The 13,256-nt window shown below is 50.6% G+C and overlaps 1 protein-coding gene across 4 annotated transcripts in view; it reads right to left on the bottom strand.

The window, feature by feature from the left end:
- OSBPL1A (oxysterol binding protein like 1A) overlaps window positions 1-13,256 on the bottom strand; it is a 107,040-nt gene that overhangs the window by 90,362 nt on the left and 3,422 nt on the right. For 3 of the 4 annotated variants that reach the window (XM_036321053.1, XM_036321055.1, XM_036321054.1), the window contains 3 exons: window positions 10,407-10,529; window positions 1,574-1,659; window positions 88-162 (listed from right to left, as the gene is read on the bottom strand). In XM_036321053.1, the coding sequence (XP_036176946.1) occupies window positions 88-162; window positions 1,574-1,659; window positions 10,407-10,527 (282 nt within the window). In that variant the 5' untranslated portion in view covers window positions 10,528-10,529. Of the gene's footprint in view, window positions 1-87; window positions 163-1,573; window positions 1,660-6,715; window positions 6,737-10,406; window positions 10,530-13,256 lie in introns of those variants that run through there. The other variant, XM_036321056.1, reaches the window with a different exon arrangement.

Raw genomic sequence — 13,256 nt, 5'->3', positions numbered from 1 at the left:
ACACCTGTGACCACACTTCCAGACGCTTCACTTGCGAACACGAACATGGAACACAGAACATGGAACACGGAACACGGAGGTCCTCACCTTTCGCCCCGTGAAGGCCGCTCGGTGAAGGGGCGTGTCGCCCATGTCGTTCAGGACGTTCACTTCTGCTCCCGCCTGGGGAACGTGGAAACATTAAACAGTGTCACAGATCAAGAAGCACACAACGTGGAAGTAATTTCTTAATGTTTCAAAATTAAAGTCTTTGAAATGTTGATCGGTTGTCACTAGTAAAAATAAGTTCATTTCATACTAAAAGTAAATAGTAAACTTCCTGCAGGTAAAACCTAGCTGACAGGAAGAAAAATGAAAAACTACTTTTCTTTAAAAATCTACGCCCCTCCACTGAACTTCAGAAACAGCCATATTTTAAAAAGGCAAACCATCTCTGAATGAAATACCATATTTTTGCCACCAATTTAGTAAGTTTTTAGGAGGGGAAGAAGATGCCACCATTTAAATGTACACATTAATTTTAAGATGCAATCCAATTTCAGAAATATAAATATGTGAAAAATTGTTAATCACAGAATTGAGAAATTTGAAGCCTTACATTATATGATGCTCATTAAGAAATTCTGTAATAATTTTTTAACTAGGGGCCTGGTGCACGAATTCATGCACAAGTGGGGTCCTGCCGGCCCTCCCGATTGGTGCCGATCAGGCAGCAGGGGGAAGGGGAAGTGGGAGGTTGGCCGACAGCCCTGCCCCTGATCGGGGTGAGGGGGCCAATTGGGGTGAGGGGGCCGATCGGGGTGAGGGGGCCAATCAGGGGCAGTGCTAGCTAGGAGGAGGGGCCATGGGCAGTTGGCGGGCTGGCCCCACCCCTGATCGGGTTGGGGGGGCCAGTCGGGGGGCAGGGGGGTGGGTGAGGCGGAGGGGCTGTGAGCGGTAGGCCAGCTGGCCCCACCCCCTGTTCGAACTCCCGGTCGAACTCCTGGTCAAGAGGACAATTTGCATCTTAGCCTTCTATTATACAGGATTACATAGAATGTGCTTTGGTTATTTTTCTTAACTGTTATGCTAAAAAACTGAAAATGTACAATATCTTCATTAATTCATATGTCCACTTTCGCAATTTCAAAAAGCCAACACTGTAAAAATTAAATGACTAAAAAAAATAGAATTTGAATGACTCAGGCTAACCTACTTCATGTATTTAGGAAAAAACAATTCGTGTTTTGTTTTGTTAATATATTTTATTGATTTTTTCCAGAGAGGGATAGGGATAGAGAGAGTCAGAAACATCGATGAGAGAGAAACATCGATCAGCTGCCTCCTGCACACTCCCCACTGGGGATGTGCCCGCAACCCAGGTACATGCCCTTGACCGGAATCGAACCCGGGACCCTTGAGTCCGCAGGCCGACGCTCTAGCCACTGAGCCACACCGGTCAGGGCAGCAATTCGTGTCTTGAGTGATGACTCTCGCTCTGCATAAGCCATCTGGCTCGGTGCCTTCCCTAAGCCTTCCATCCTTTCCGTGCCAGCACCTACTATGTTCATGAGAAACTCAGCCACCAACATACCTTCAGCAGGGCCTGGGCCACTTGTCTGTGTCCAAAGTAGCAGGCCAGGTGCAGAGGGGCCCAGCCCAGGTTGGACTTACTTCTTCCTAAAAACGGGGCAAGGAAGGCATTTTCAGGTGTAAGTTCAGTAATTCCACAGGAAACTGAGCTTGCCTGGAGCAGGCCCTCCGAGGCACTGGCCAGGCCCTCTCTCTGGCCGCGCTGATGGGGGAGGCGGAGGCCCGGAGGAAAGGGGAGTGAGCGGAACGGACCGATCCCAGGAGCCGGGTTCTGGCCCATGTTCCCCAGTCAGGGCCTCCTTCCTGAGGCGGAGGGGACGGAGGGTCTCAGAACCTGTGGCCCCAAGGCCCTGGTCCTACCCGCCTGTCACCTGGCCCAGGTGTGGGCTCCTGGCAGCCTGTGTCGTGAGAAGGGCTCTGGACGCCGGTAACGGGAGCGTGGGCCGGACAGAGTCCTTCCTGCAACGCGGGGAGAGCTGTGAGCACCGCAGACAGTGGCTGAGGGCAGTCTGACTTCTGATACCATCTCAGGTAATGAGGCTATTGGGTTCCCAGGGCCCAACCAGGTAACAAGAACCTCAATTAGAGGCAGTGACAGGGAGAGCCCAGCGTGCAGCTGAGACAGGGAGGAACCAAGCGAGTGTTGCAAAAACAGAGACTAAGTCAATTTAGCAGAGAAAGGGAGGCACAGTGCTGGGAGCTCAGACAGCACCAAGCTCCCCAGAACCCCCACCAGCCCCCAAACCCAGCTCCCCCTCCCCCAGAGGGTCCACCGGGTCCCTCGCAGGAGCTGGCGTTTCAGTGCCCGGCTGGGCTCCTGGAGTCTAGGCTCTGAGCCAACCTCACCCCCTCTGTGCACCCAGCACAGGCCCCAGCACGCCCCAAGGGACTGCCCCGCAACCGCCCTGGGACTGTCTGCCATTCACCCCACGGCCCACATTGTAGCCTTTAGAGCCACAGGCACATACCACATGCTGCAGCCTGTACCATGAGCACGTCTTCCCCTCGTTCTCACCTGAAGCCCAGCGGCACCACCAGCGACGCTCCTTTACCCCAGGCCGAGCCTTCCCATTGGCTCACCCCCTGGTCCCCAGTTCACCTCCCACCACAGCATTAAAATTGTCCTCAATGTGAATGAGGAGGAACCAAGATGGCGGCATAGGTACACACCTGTACTTGCTGCCTCACACAACCACATCAAAAATACAACTAAAAGACAAAATGGACATCATCCAGAGCCACGGGAACGCTGGCAGAGTGGAAATTCTACAACTAGAAGGAAAGAGAAAAGCGCATTGCAACGGGTAGGAGATGCAGAGGTGAGCAAGTGCAGAGGTGCAGAGGTATGGAGGCGCACGCGGAAACGGGCTGGCAACTGGGTATGCTGTTGTCTTTTTCAATCAGGAGGGAGATACAAGCTCCCAATTGCTCTGAACTCCAGTTCTAGGCGAGACTCTGGGGACCCAGACTCATACAGAGAGAAACTGGACTGTCTGGCATCGGGCCAGAACCAGAACACGAGGGCGGCTTTCTCGCAGAGGTGCTTGCAGTGATTGATCATTGTTCCTGCACAGGGGCCGCGAGACACAGAGACCCGGGGACCACTCTGAGGCAGAGCAGACTGGCAGCCATTGCAGTTTGCTCCGCCCTGATGATTCCCTAAGACCCTGCCCCACCCAATTTACAACCCACCCAAGCTGTGTGTAGAGGCTTTTGCATATGAATAGCCTGTTCTTTTGCAATCTAAAACCTAACAAACTGCAGCTGGGTCAAAGAGCACCAAAGCCTCCAAAAGAAGGCCTAGACAGCAGCCTGCATTGCTTCACAGCTGGGCCTCATCTGGGCACTTCCAAACCCCAAACTAAGAGGAGGAATCTGCAGATCTCTCTGTAGCTCCTGCTGGGTGGCCTCAGGCAGTGGCTGACTTTGCACCTCCTTGGAGATCCAAGAGCCAGTCTACCCAGTGGTCAGAGTGAGACCATCCAGATTACAACTCTTCACATCCATAAGAGACACACACAGGGGGCAGACTCAGTGAGCACCAAAGCCCCATTGAAGCAAGTCCTGCTCCATAAGGTGTCTCCTGCACAGCAGCTCTCCCACTGTAGTCACAGCTGGTCCTCACAGCCAATTGGCCTGGAGGTCAGTCAATTCCTCCCACTGACACCAAAAGCAATTAAGACTTAACTACAACAAGACTGTGCACACAGCCCACAAAGGGGTGCACCACGAGTGTCCACCTCAGGTAATTAGGCTGAGCCACTGAGCTCTATAGGACACCTAGCACACAAAGCCACTCTATCAACATAGGGAAGCAGCCAAAATGCGGAGACAAAGAAACAGGTCACAAACGAAAGAAATGGAGGAAAGCAAACTACTGGATATAGAGTTCAAAACCACAGTTATACGGTTACTCAAGAATCTTCTAGAAACCTCCGAGAAATTTAGTGACCCTCAAGGATATGAAAAAGGACCAATTAGAAATTAAGCATACACTGACTAAAATAAAGAATAACATACAGAGATCCAACAGAAGACTAGAGGATCCCAAGAATCAAGTCAAAGTTTTGAAATACGAAAAGCAAAAAACACCCATCCCAAAAAGGAAAAAAAAGAATCCAAAATATGAAGACAGTGTAAGGAGCCTCTGGGATAACTTCAAGCGTACCAACATCCAAATTATAGGGGTGCCAGAAGAAGAGAGAGAGCAAGATATTGAAAACCTATTTGAAGAAATAATGACAGAAAACTTCCCCTACCTGGTGAAAGAAATAGACTTACAAGTCCAGGAAGCACAGAGAACCCCAAACAAGAGGAATCCAAAGAGGACCACACCAAGACACGTCATCATTAAAATGCCAAGAGCAAAAGACAAAGAGAGAATCTTAAAAGCAGCAAGAGAAAGACAGTTACCTACAAGGGAGTACCCATACGACTGTCAGCTGATTTCTCAACAGAAACTTTGCAGGCCAGAAGGGAGTGGCAAGAAATATTCAAAGTGATGAATACCAAGAACCTACAACCAAGACTACTTTATCCAGCAAAGCTATCATTCAGAATTGAAGGTCAGATAAAGAGCTTCACAGATAAGAAAAAGCTAAGGGAGTTCATCACCACCAAACCAGGATTATATGAAATGCTGAAAGGTATCCTTTAAGAAGAGGAAGATGAAGAAAAAGGTAAAGATACAAATTATGAACAGCAAATACATATCTATCAACAAGTGAATCTAAAAATCAAGTGAATAAAAAATCTGATGAACAGAGTAAACTGGTGAATATAATAGAACCAGGAGCATGGAAAGGGAGTGGACTGACAATTCTCAGGGGAAAAGGGGGTGGGGGGGGTGAGGGAAGAGACTGGACAAAAATCGTGCACCTATAGACAAGGACAGTCGGGGGAGGGGTGGTAAAGGATAGGGTGGGGTGGGAACCGGGTGGAAGGGAGCTATGGGGGAAAAAAGAGGAACTGTAATAATCTGAACAATAAATATTTATTTAAAAAAATAAAAAACTGTCCTCAACATGTATCAATAAATGCTGTCCCCAAGCCCCAGGGCCACTGCACAGCGAGAATGGTCGGGGATCAGCCCGCACCACAGCCTCTCGTGCTCCCACAGCCCTGTGCCTTAGGGGCTCCCTCACTGCTCACACACTTCCCGGGTTGCTCTGGGGGCGCCACCTTCTCCGGTGAATCCTTCATTATTGGCATATCCAATAGCCACACCCCTAACCGTCCCACCACTGTTCAGATGCTGTTGACTTTGAAATTGATATTTGCATTTCCAACTCTCTTCTAGACACCTCCATTCTGATGGTATAAAATACCCCACGCTGAGAAGGTGTAGAGCCGGACCTGTCGTCACGCACACATACACACACGCACATGCACACACGCACATACACACACGCACATACTACCTCGTCCCCTCCACAGCTGCTTCCACAACGAATTGCCCCATTATCCACCTCACTTCTCAAGTCAGAAATGAGAATCCTCTTGCCTGCGTTATGCCTTTCACCATTCCCACTTCTCCTACTGCCACATCCCCCGGAATAGGTCTCCCACACCTCATTCCCAAAGAGATTCTGGATGAAGAAATCAAGCTTCCCAGAATCCTAAATTCTCTTAAACTCACTCCAAACATTCTTTATACTCTTTACTACTTATCATGGATATTCAAAGAGTTTTGTTCAAGAAAAAGAAATATCGAATTTAGAAATATTTACAAAGAACAATACCCCAAATAGAATATGAAAACACTAATAATAACAGTGTTACAGGCAAAAGTCACAAAGACAATGTCATGGGGACAGAAAGGAGACAGTGTCATGGGGGACAGAAAGGAGACAGTGTCTTGGGGGACAGAAAGGAGACAGTGTCATGGGGACAGAAAGGAGACAGTGTCATGGGGGACAGTCAAGGAGACAGTGTCATGGGTACAGAAAGGAGACAGTGTCATGGGGGACAGTCAAGGAGACAGTTTCATGGGGACAGAAAGGAGACAGTGTCATGGGGGACAGTCAAGGAGACAGTGTCATGGGGACAGAAAGGAGACAGTGTCATGGGGGACAGAAAGGAGAGAGTGTCATGGGGGACAGTCAAGGAGACAGTGTCATGGGGGACAGTCAAGGAGACAGTGTGATGGGGGACAGAAAGGAGACAGTGTCATGGGGACAGAAAGGAGACAGTGTCATGGGGGACAGTCAAGGAGACAGTGTCTTGGGGGACAGTCAAGGAGACAGTGTCATGGGGGACAGTCAAGGAGACAGTGTGATGGGGGACAGAAAGGAGACAGTGTCATGGGGACAGAAAGGAGACAGTGTCATGGGGGACAGTCAAGGAGACAGTGTCTTGGGGGACAGTCAAGGAGACAGTGTCTTGGGGGACAGTCAAGGAGACAGTGTCATGGGGACAGAAAGGAGGCAGTGTGATGGGGACAGAAAGGAGACAGTGTGATGGGGACAAACAGCTTCCCATCAGACCTGAGCAGAGAGGACAGCTGTGGCAGAACTAGGTGCCGACAGTGGGGTGTAAGTTCTTATTCTGCTTCTAAACGTCTTCCTGGAAACAACTCATGCATGTAAAGTGTGCTACGCCTATAAGCATATTCATTTTTACTTTATTTGCAAGAATCTCTCACCATGAGCAACAGGCGAAATCATGGACACGCTCTCGTACCCTGGCACCAGCTACCAGCAAAGCTGACGAAGGAGGCACCGCGTTTCCAGCCTGAAGAGCTGACCCAGACCCTCAACTGCACCAAGCGCTTCCTTCTCTCGCTCTCGACTGGGCCTCCTATGCTGATTGTGTAAACGAATATGAACGCGGATCGGAGCTGCATCCCAGAGGCACTGCCTTGCACATCTCAGCCTTTAGATGATTCTCCTGTCCTTCCCACTGTCTACTGTCGACCTGTTTAAGAAAGACACTGCACAGGGGAGGGCACAAGCATTACCCTACAAACCTGTGTCCCGCTGGCCCCGTGGTGCAGGCCTGGGGGGGCAGGATGGAGGGGGTAGGGGGGAGGGTGGGGCAGGCCTGGGGGGGGCAGGATGGAGGTGGGAGGGGCTGCAGGCCTGGGGGGGAAGAATGGAGGGGGGAGGGGGGGCAGGCCTGGGGGAGGAAGAATGGAGGGGGGAGGGGGGCAGGCACGTGGGAGAGCAGGATGGAGGGGGGTTGGGGTGCAGGCCTGGGGGGGCAGAATGGAGGGGGGAGGGTGGTTCAGGCCTAGGGGGGCACAATGGAGGAGGGAGGGGGTGCAGGCCTAGGGGGGCACAATGGAGGGGGGAGGGGGGTGCAGGCCTGGGGGGCACAATGGAGGGGGGCGGGGGGTACAGGCCTGGGGGGGCAGGATGGAGGGGGTAAAAGGGGGAAATGGGGGACATCTGTAATACTGTCAACAATAAAAATACAAATTAAAAAATAAAATAAAAGCCATTAAGACACTGACCACCTTTACGAGAGGGCGGCTCCAGGGACAGGACACGTGGGTTATGGGGGGTTGGCTGCATGACTCCCTGGGGTGTCAGTTTAGCTCCGAGACCCAGGCTCGTGGAGCCGCCCGTGTGCGTGTGATAAACCTGGCGCTTTCCCTCACCCGTGAGCGCGGGCGCTGGGTCCCTGGCCTTCAGAGGCGCATGTCAGTGCCTTCGCAGCCCAGCCGCCCGGCTCGATTCCCATCGCGTCTTTTTCTCAGCCCCAGGCTCTCAGGGGGTTTGTCCTGAACGAGCCCTCGCCCTCAGAGGCCCCTTCCTGGGAACTCCAGCCGGAACGTGGACCACACACTGGCTCCTCCTGTCTTTGTAATGAATGTGTATGGACAGGCTTGGCCAGAACAACGTAAATAATGCAGCCCTCCCGGAAAACCCGTCCCCTTTAGAAGAGAGAATTCCAAATTGCAGGGTCAGTGGGACACGTTATTGACTGATGGGCAGGAACTTCTAAAAGACAAACGAAAGCCAGCTCCGAAGGACGTGCCCCTGAGCAGGTGCAGAACCTGTCTCACTGCTGCCCGGCTGGTGGCTCGGGGATGGATGGCCTCCAGCACCAAGAGGTGGCCGGTTCGATCCGGTCAGGATTCCCCATCAGGGCACACGCCCCCCAGATCCTGTGGCTCCAGCCCCGGGGAGGGGGGGGGGCGTGCCTGGGGCAGCCAATCGATGTTTCTCTCTCTCTCTCTCTCTCTCTCTCTCTCTCTGTCCCTCTCTCCCTCTCTCCCTTCCTTTCTCTCTAAAAATCATTTTAAAATTCTTAAAAACAAAAAGGAATTACAATACATTTTACCATTTTCTCCATTTCTCAGGGTTTGGAAAAACAAATAAGAAATAAAAACAAGAAACGCCAGGAAAAGGTGATTCCCACTTAGAAGCGCTGCTCACATCCAGCCCCACCCCCGTCCACTCTGCTGGGTGAAGTGCGTGACTGTCTACGTGAGCCCTGCCGACTGCCCTTAGGACCGTCCGCCTGACAGGCAGGAGGTGGTGACATTTCTAGCCATATTAACATTTCTTCTCCGATTTCCATTTCCAAGTTGAGGACCGCCCACTAACTGGCCTGAGGCGGCCTGGGGTGGGGGTGGGGGGGCAGTAAGGCAAGGGCCACTGAGGATGACACATCGGGAGCCTCTGGCCTTCAAAATGGTGACGACTGAGAACCCGTCCTGGAAGGACCGGGGGTTGGGGATCCTTTCAGCTGCATCGCGGGCTGCACTTGGTGGACGCCCCGACCATCGCTTTTTCCTGCTCCTCTGAGGGGGAGGCGGGGGGGCAGGGTGGTTGCCGCTGGAGGCCTGGGAATGGGACGCGGCTAATGAACCGTCCACCTGGACAGAGGACTGTGGGGGACGAAGATGAGTTCCATGGCTCCCGTCGTAAGCCCAGGGGGCGCGATAAATGGGGAAACCCTGAGAACAGGCACGCAGCACCCAAGATGCTAGGAAAGGACCCCAGGGCCCACCTGCCAGGAGGCACAGAAGGTCACCCTGTGGCAGGAAGCAGAGGGAGGGCCCAGCCTGGCGGCCACAGCTGCTCTGCCCACGCGTCACTAAATCCCCACACGCCTCGGCAGGTGCAGAGACACGGCAGAGGCTCGGGGGCACAAAGCCAACAAGAGCCAAGGTGCGTCTCCCGCGCCGGCGAGGAGCCGCCTGCGTCCTGTGATAGACTGAGGCCCGCGCTCACTCTCCCCAAGCTCTGCTGTAGCGACACCTGTTCAAGGAGCCCCAGGGAGACAGGGTCCCGGAGGAGCCCAAGGCTGTGCAGCACCCAGCCATGCTCACCTTTGCATTCAGCCCTCGGGGGGCTGGGGGCGGGAGGAAGGTGAGGGGCGCCGGAAGGCCCCACATTAACCAGCAAAGCTACGGAGATGGACGGACCCCAAGGCTAACGTTTAGCCCCCACATGCCCAGGAGAAGGTGCTTGTGGAAATGCCAGAGCCATTTCAGAGGACGAATCCTATGTGTCCGCACACCTGAGCGTGAGACACGTGCAACCTGGCTCACAGGCACAGTGACCTGGCTGCTGCTGACCCTCCCGCCTGACCCTCCCCCTCCTGCCCGCAGGCCGGCCCTGGGCTGCCTCTGACCTCAGGGCCTTGACACCTGCTGTTTCTCCGTCACTATCTTCACCTGGTTAAGTCCCACATGCGCTTTTCTTTTCAGAATGTACTTTCATTGATTTCAGAGAGGAAAGGAGAGGGAGACAGAATCACTGAGCGGCCGCCTCCTGCACGCCCCCCGCTGGGGATGGAGCCCGCACCCCGGGCATCAGAGGTCGATGCCCAACCCCTGAGCCCACTGGCCAGGCCTACACACTCCGACTATATCATCTTAGAATCACTTCCTCCAAGACACTAATCCTTCGAATTCCAATTCCAGCCTCTCCTTGAAGACCCATGACACCCTACAGGTCCATATTCTGGCGCACCTGTGCGATGTAGACTAGTCTGACCTATGCCTCCAGGGGCCTAGTCCCCGTGACAGGAGGGGGATGCTGACGGCACCTTCTCTGAGGTACCCTGGGCTCTCTGGACAGACGCCAGCCCTGGAGCCTGCTGTTCCATGACACTGTCTTCAGGAAGCACACTCATGGGCTCGGGGTTCAGGGCCCCCCTGCAGTTCAGAAGGTCTACGATCCATCACGACTTCAGGGCTGGATCTCAATGTCTCCGGCTTACAGGGAACTCGGAGAGACATTTCCACTCTAAGGGGTTCCTTCTAGGGAACCACAAGGAAGCGCATCGCAAGCAAGATCAGGAGAGAATGCCACATAAACGACAGCGTACGTGAGAGAGGGGGCCTAGGAGAAAGGGGAGGAAGTCCGCCCAAAGCCCACCTTTGCAGTTAATGTCGGCAACGGCTTCGTTCTTCTCCACGGTTTCCAGCAGCTTCCTCACCTCCTCGGCGTGGCCGTTCCTGGCATGATGGAGGAGCTGCTGCTCTGCCTCTGTATTCATCGCTACATAAAAAACAGCACAGCGCGGGGAGTTAATGGGGGGAGGAGACGTGTGCTACTATTTGTAATACTTTAAGCAATAAAACAAAATTTTAAAAAATATAAAACAACACAGCGGCTCTCGCCTAAGAACGTGAGGCGCTTTAGACAGCACCTGCCGACCGACACAGGGGAAGGGCCCTGGCAGGGGGCTCCGGAGGCTGGGGTGTCGCCCAGGCTGACTCCCAGGCAGGGCACATCCCTGCTCATGGGGCTGATGAACTGAGGATAGTCATTCTTATAATTTTGTTCAAGATATTGCTGATTTTTAAAAACCTTTTTGATTTCCAAATATAAGGAGACATTCGCATTGTTATCCAGGGCTCTTCCACCAGCTGCCAGAAGCTGAAAATTAGTGACGTGCATTTCCCAATGTGCTCCCGGGACGTCGGAGACCACAGCTCACAACCAGGAGACTCCTGTCCATTGAAGAGCCTCCAGCGTTGCAGGAGGAACCCTGTCATCGGGAGCCTCGCTGCGAGCTGAGCATACACCAGCCCCACCTGCGTGGAGATCACACCTCTCAAGGACAAGAAGCACCACATCAAAGACAGGCCGCGCCCCAGCCACCACCAAGTCTGCGTGCCCCCAAATTAACGCCGGGCTGCATTTGTCTTTACCTGTTTGCCAGCATTAATGATAAGTGTTATACTTGTTCTTTAGGCTTCTCTCAAAGCTATGGATGTAGCCCAACTGCTAAAAATTGCTGAAGGTGTGTAAGATAACTTTTGTATTATCGATAATACTCTTTATATGGTTTCTCTTTTGAAATTTAAAAGAAATGCTATTGCCAAAAGAAGGAAAGCTGTATATACACACACATACACGTATAGTATATGTGTATATGTATATATATATTTTTTAAAGAAGTTAAAAAGAAATAGTTTAACCTAATAAGTTGGTTATTTCTGAGTGAATAAAAAGAGACAAACTAAGAACACTGTATACTTGGAATTTGAATAGAGAAAAAATTAAATGCATTTATAAACAAATACATATATTTTACAAATTAAATCTTAAAAACATTTTTAAAAATCTATAATGTGCTTTGTTAGCACTACATTCCAAAGCAGCTAGCTGCTCAATGGTGTGGGGATTTTCCAATATTATATTCTGTTAACATGAGGAAAATATTAAAAATTAAAGTAATTATGTAAAAACAGCAAGAAAGTAAATTTTGCTCTCAATCATATTAACTCCTAGCAAACAATCAGTAAGTTCTCTAATATAGGAATATATGTATATATGTATACACACACGTACACACACGTATATATAAAACTATGACATTTGTGTTAACAAAAAATAATGCATTTTTGTTTTAGAAATTGCACATTAGTAGACAGACTCATATTTAACACTGATTTCAGAGATGAAGGAACTGAGAAGTACAAAGATAAAGTCACTTGCTGAGTACTGTATTCCAGTAAAGCCACAACCAGAACCTGTACCTTTTAAACAAGGGGTGAAATAACAGCAATGCTATCTACTTCATAAAACTCAAGTCAGCCTCTAAAATTAAATGCGGGGGGCGGGGTGGACTAGATGGGGTCAACACGGGGAACAGGGGACATATGTAATATTTTCAACAATAAAGATTTTTCAAAAAATAATATTAACTGCCACTGATTCTAGGAACTGTTCATGTGTGCGCGTTGAGGAAACCGACTCTGAATTATAAACTAATCTCATTTTAAGAAGCTTTATTTCCTAACTGAAGTGAGATATTCAAAACACAGCAATCTAAGGACAACCACAGAAAACTGTAAAGTCCATTTTAGGAAACACTCATTCCTTCTTTTAGGAATAAAAAATAGCCCTAACCAGTTTTGGCTCAGTGAATAGAGCAGGGGTCCTCAAACTTTTTAAACAGGGGGCCAGTTCACTGTCCCTAAGACCGTTGGAGGGCCGGACTATAGTTTAAAAAAAAAACTATGAACAAATTCCTATGCACACTGCACATATCTTATTTTGAAGTAGAAAAACAAAACGGGAACAAATACAATATTTGTATTTGCATGTGGCCCGCGGGCCGTAGTTTGAGGACCCCTGGAATAGAGCGTCGGCCTGCAGACTCAAGGGTCCCGGGTTCGATTCTGGTCAAGGGCATGTACCTTGGTTGTGGGCACATCCCCAGTAGGGGGTGTGCAGGAGGCAGCTGATCGATGTTTCTCTCTCATCGGTGTTTCTAACTTTCTATCCCTCTCCCTTCCTCTCTGTAAAAAATCAATAAAATATATTTTTCAAAAAATAAATAAATTGAAAGTCATTTAATTTTTAATTCAGTGAAGCTTTTACTCTCACTTCCTCAAGGAGAGTCGGTGCCCAGACACAGGGCACGGTCTCCCACGGCTGTCCTTTAAGGCTCCACGCGCAGGGTGCCACCACTGCAGCCCCTGTGGACGCTTACATCTGACACCCCCGACCTTCTCCTGTTCAGACTCAGGCCCACCCACATGGCCCTGGATGCGGCACAGACATGAGGAAGGGACTTGCTGAATATTTACCTACTTGCTGAATATTTACCTTTACCTTTATGCAGCTGAAAAGTTCAGTGTTTATCAAAACTGGTGAAAATTAAATAAGTGTCATGGCTTTGCTTTATGCAACTCTTTCAACCTTAAATTGCTATGCATTTTATCTGCTTCAACAACCAAGAGCGAACCCTTAGACACACCCCTGATTTGAATT

This window comes from Myotis myotis, unplaced genomic scaffold (assembly GCF_014108235.1).
Source record: "Myotis myotis isolate mMyoMyo1 unplaced genomic scaffold, mMyoMyo1.p scaffold_m19_p_9, whole genome shotgun sequence".
Lineage (NCBI taxonomy): Eukaryota > Metazoa > Chordata > Mammalia > Chiroptera > Vespertilionidae > Myotis > Myotis myotis.
This window is presented reverse-complemented; position numbering and strand designations above follow the sequence as displayed.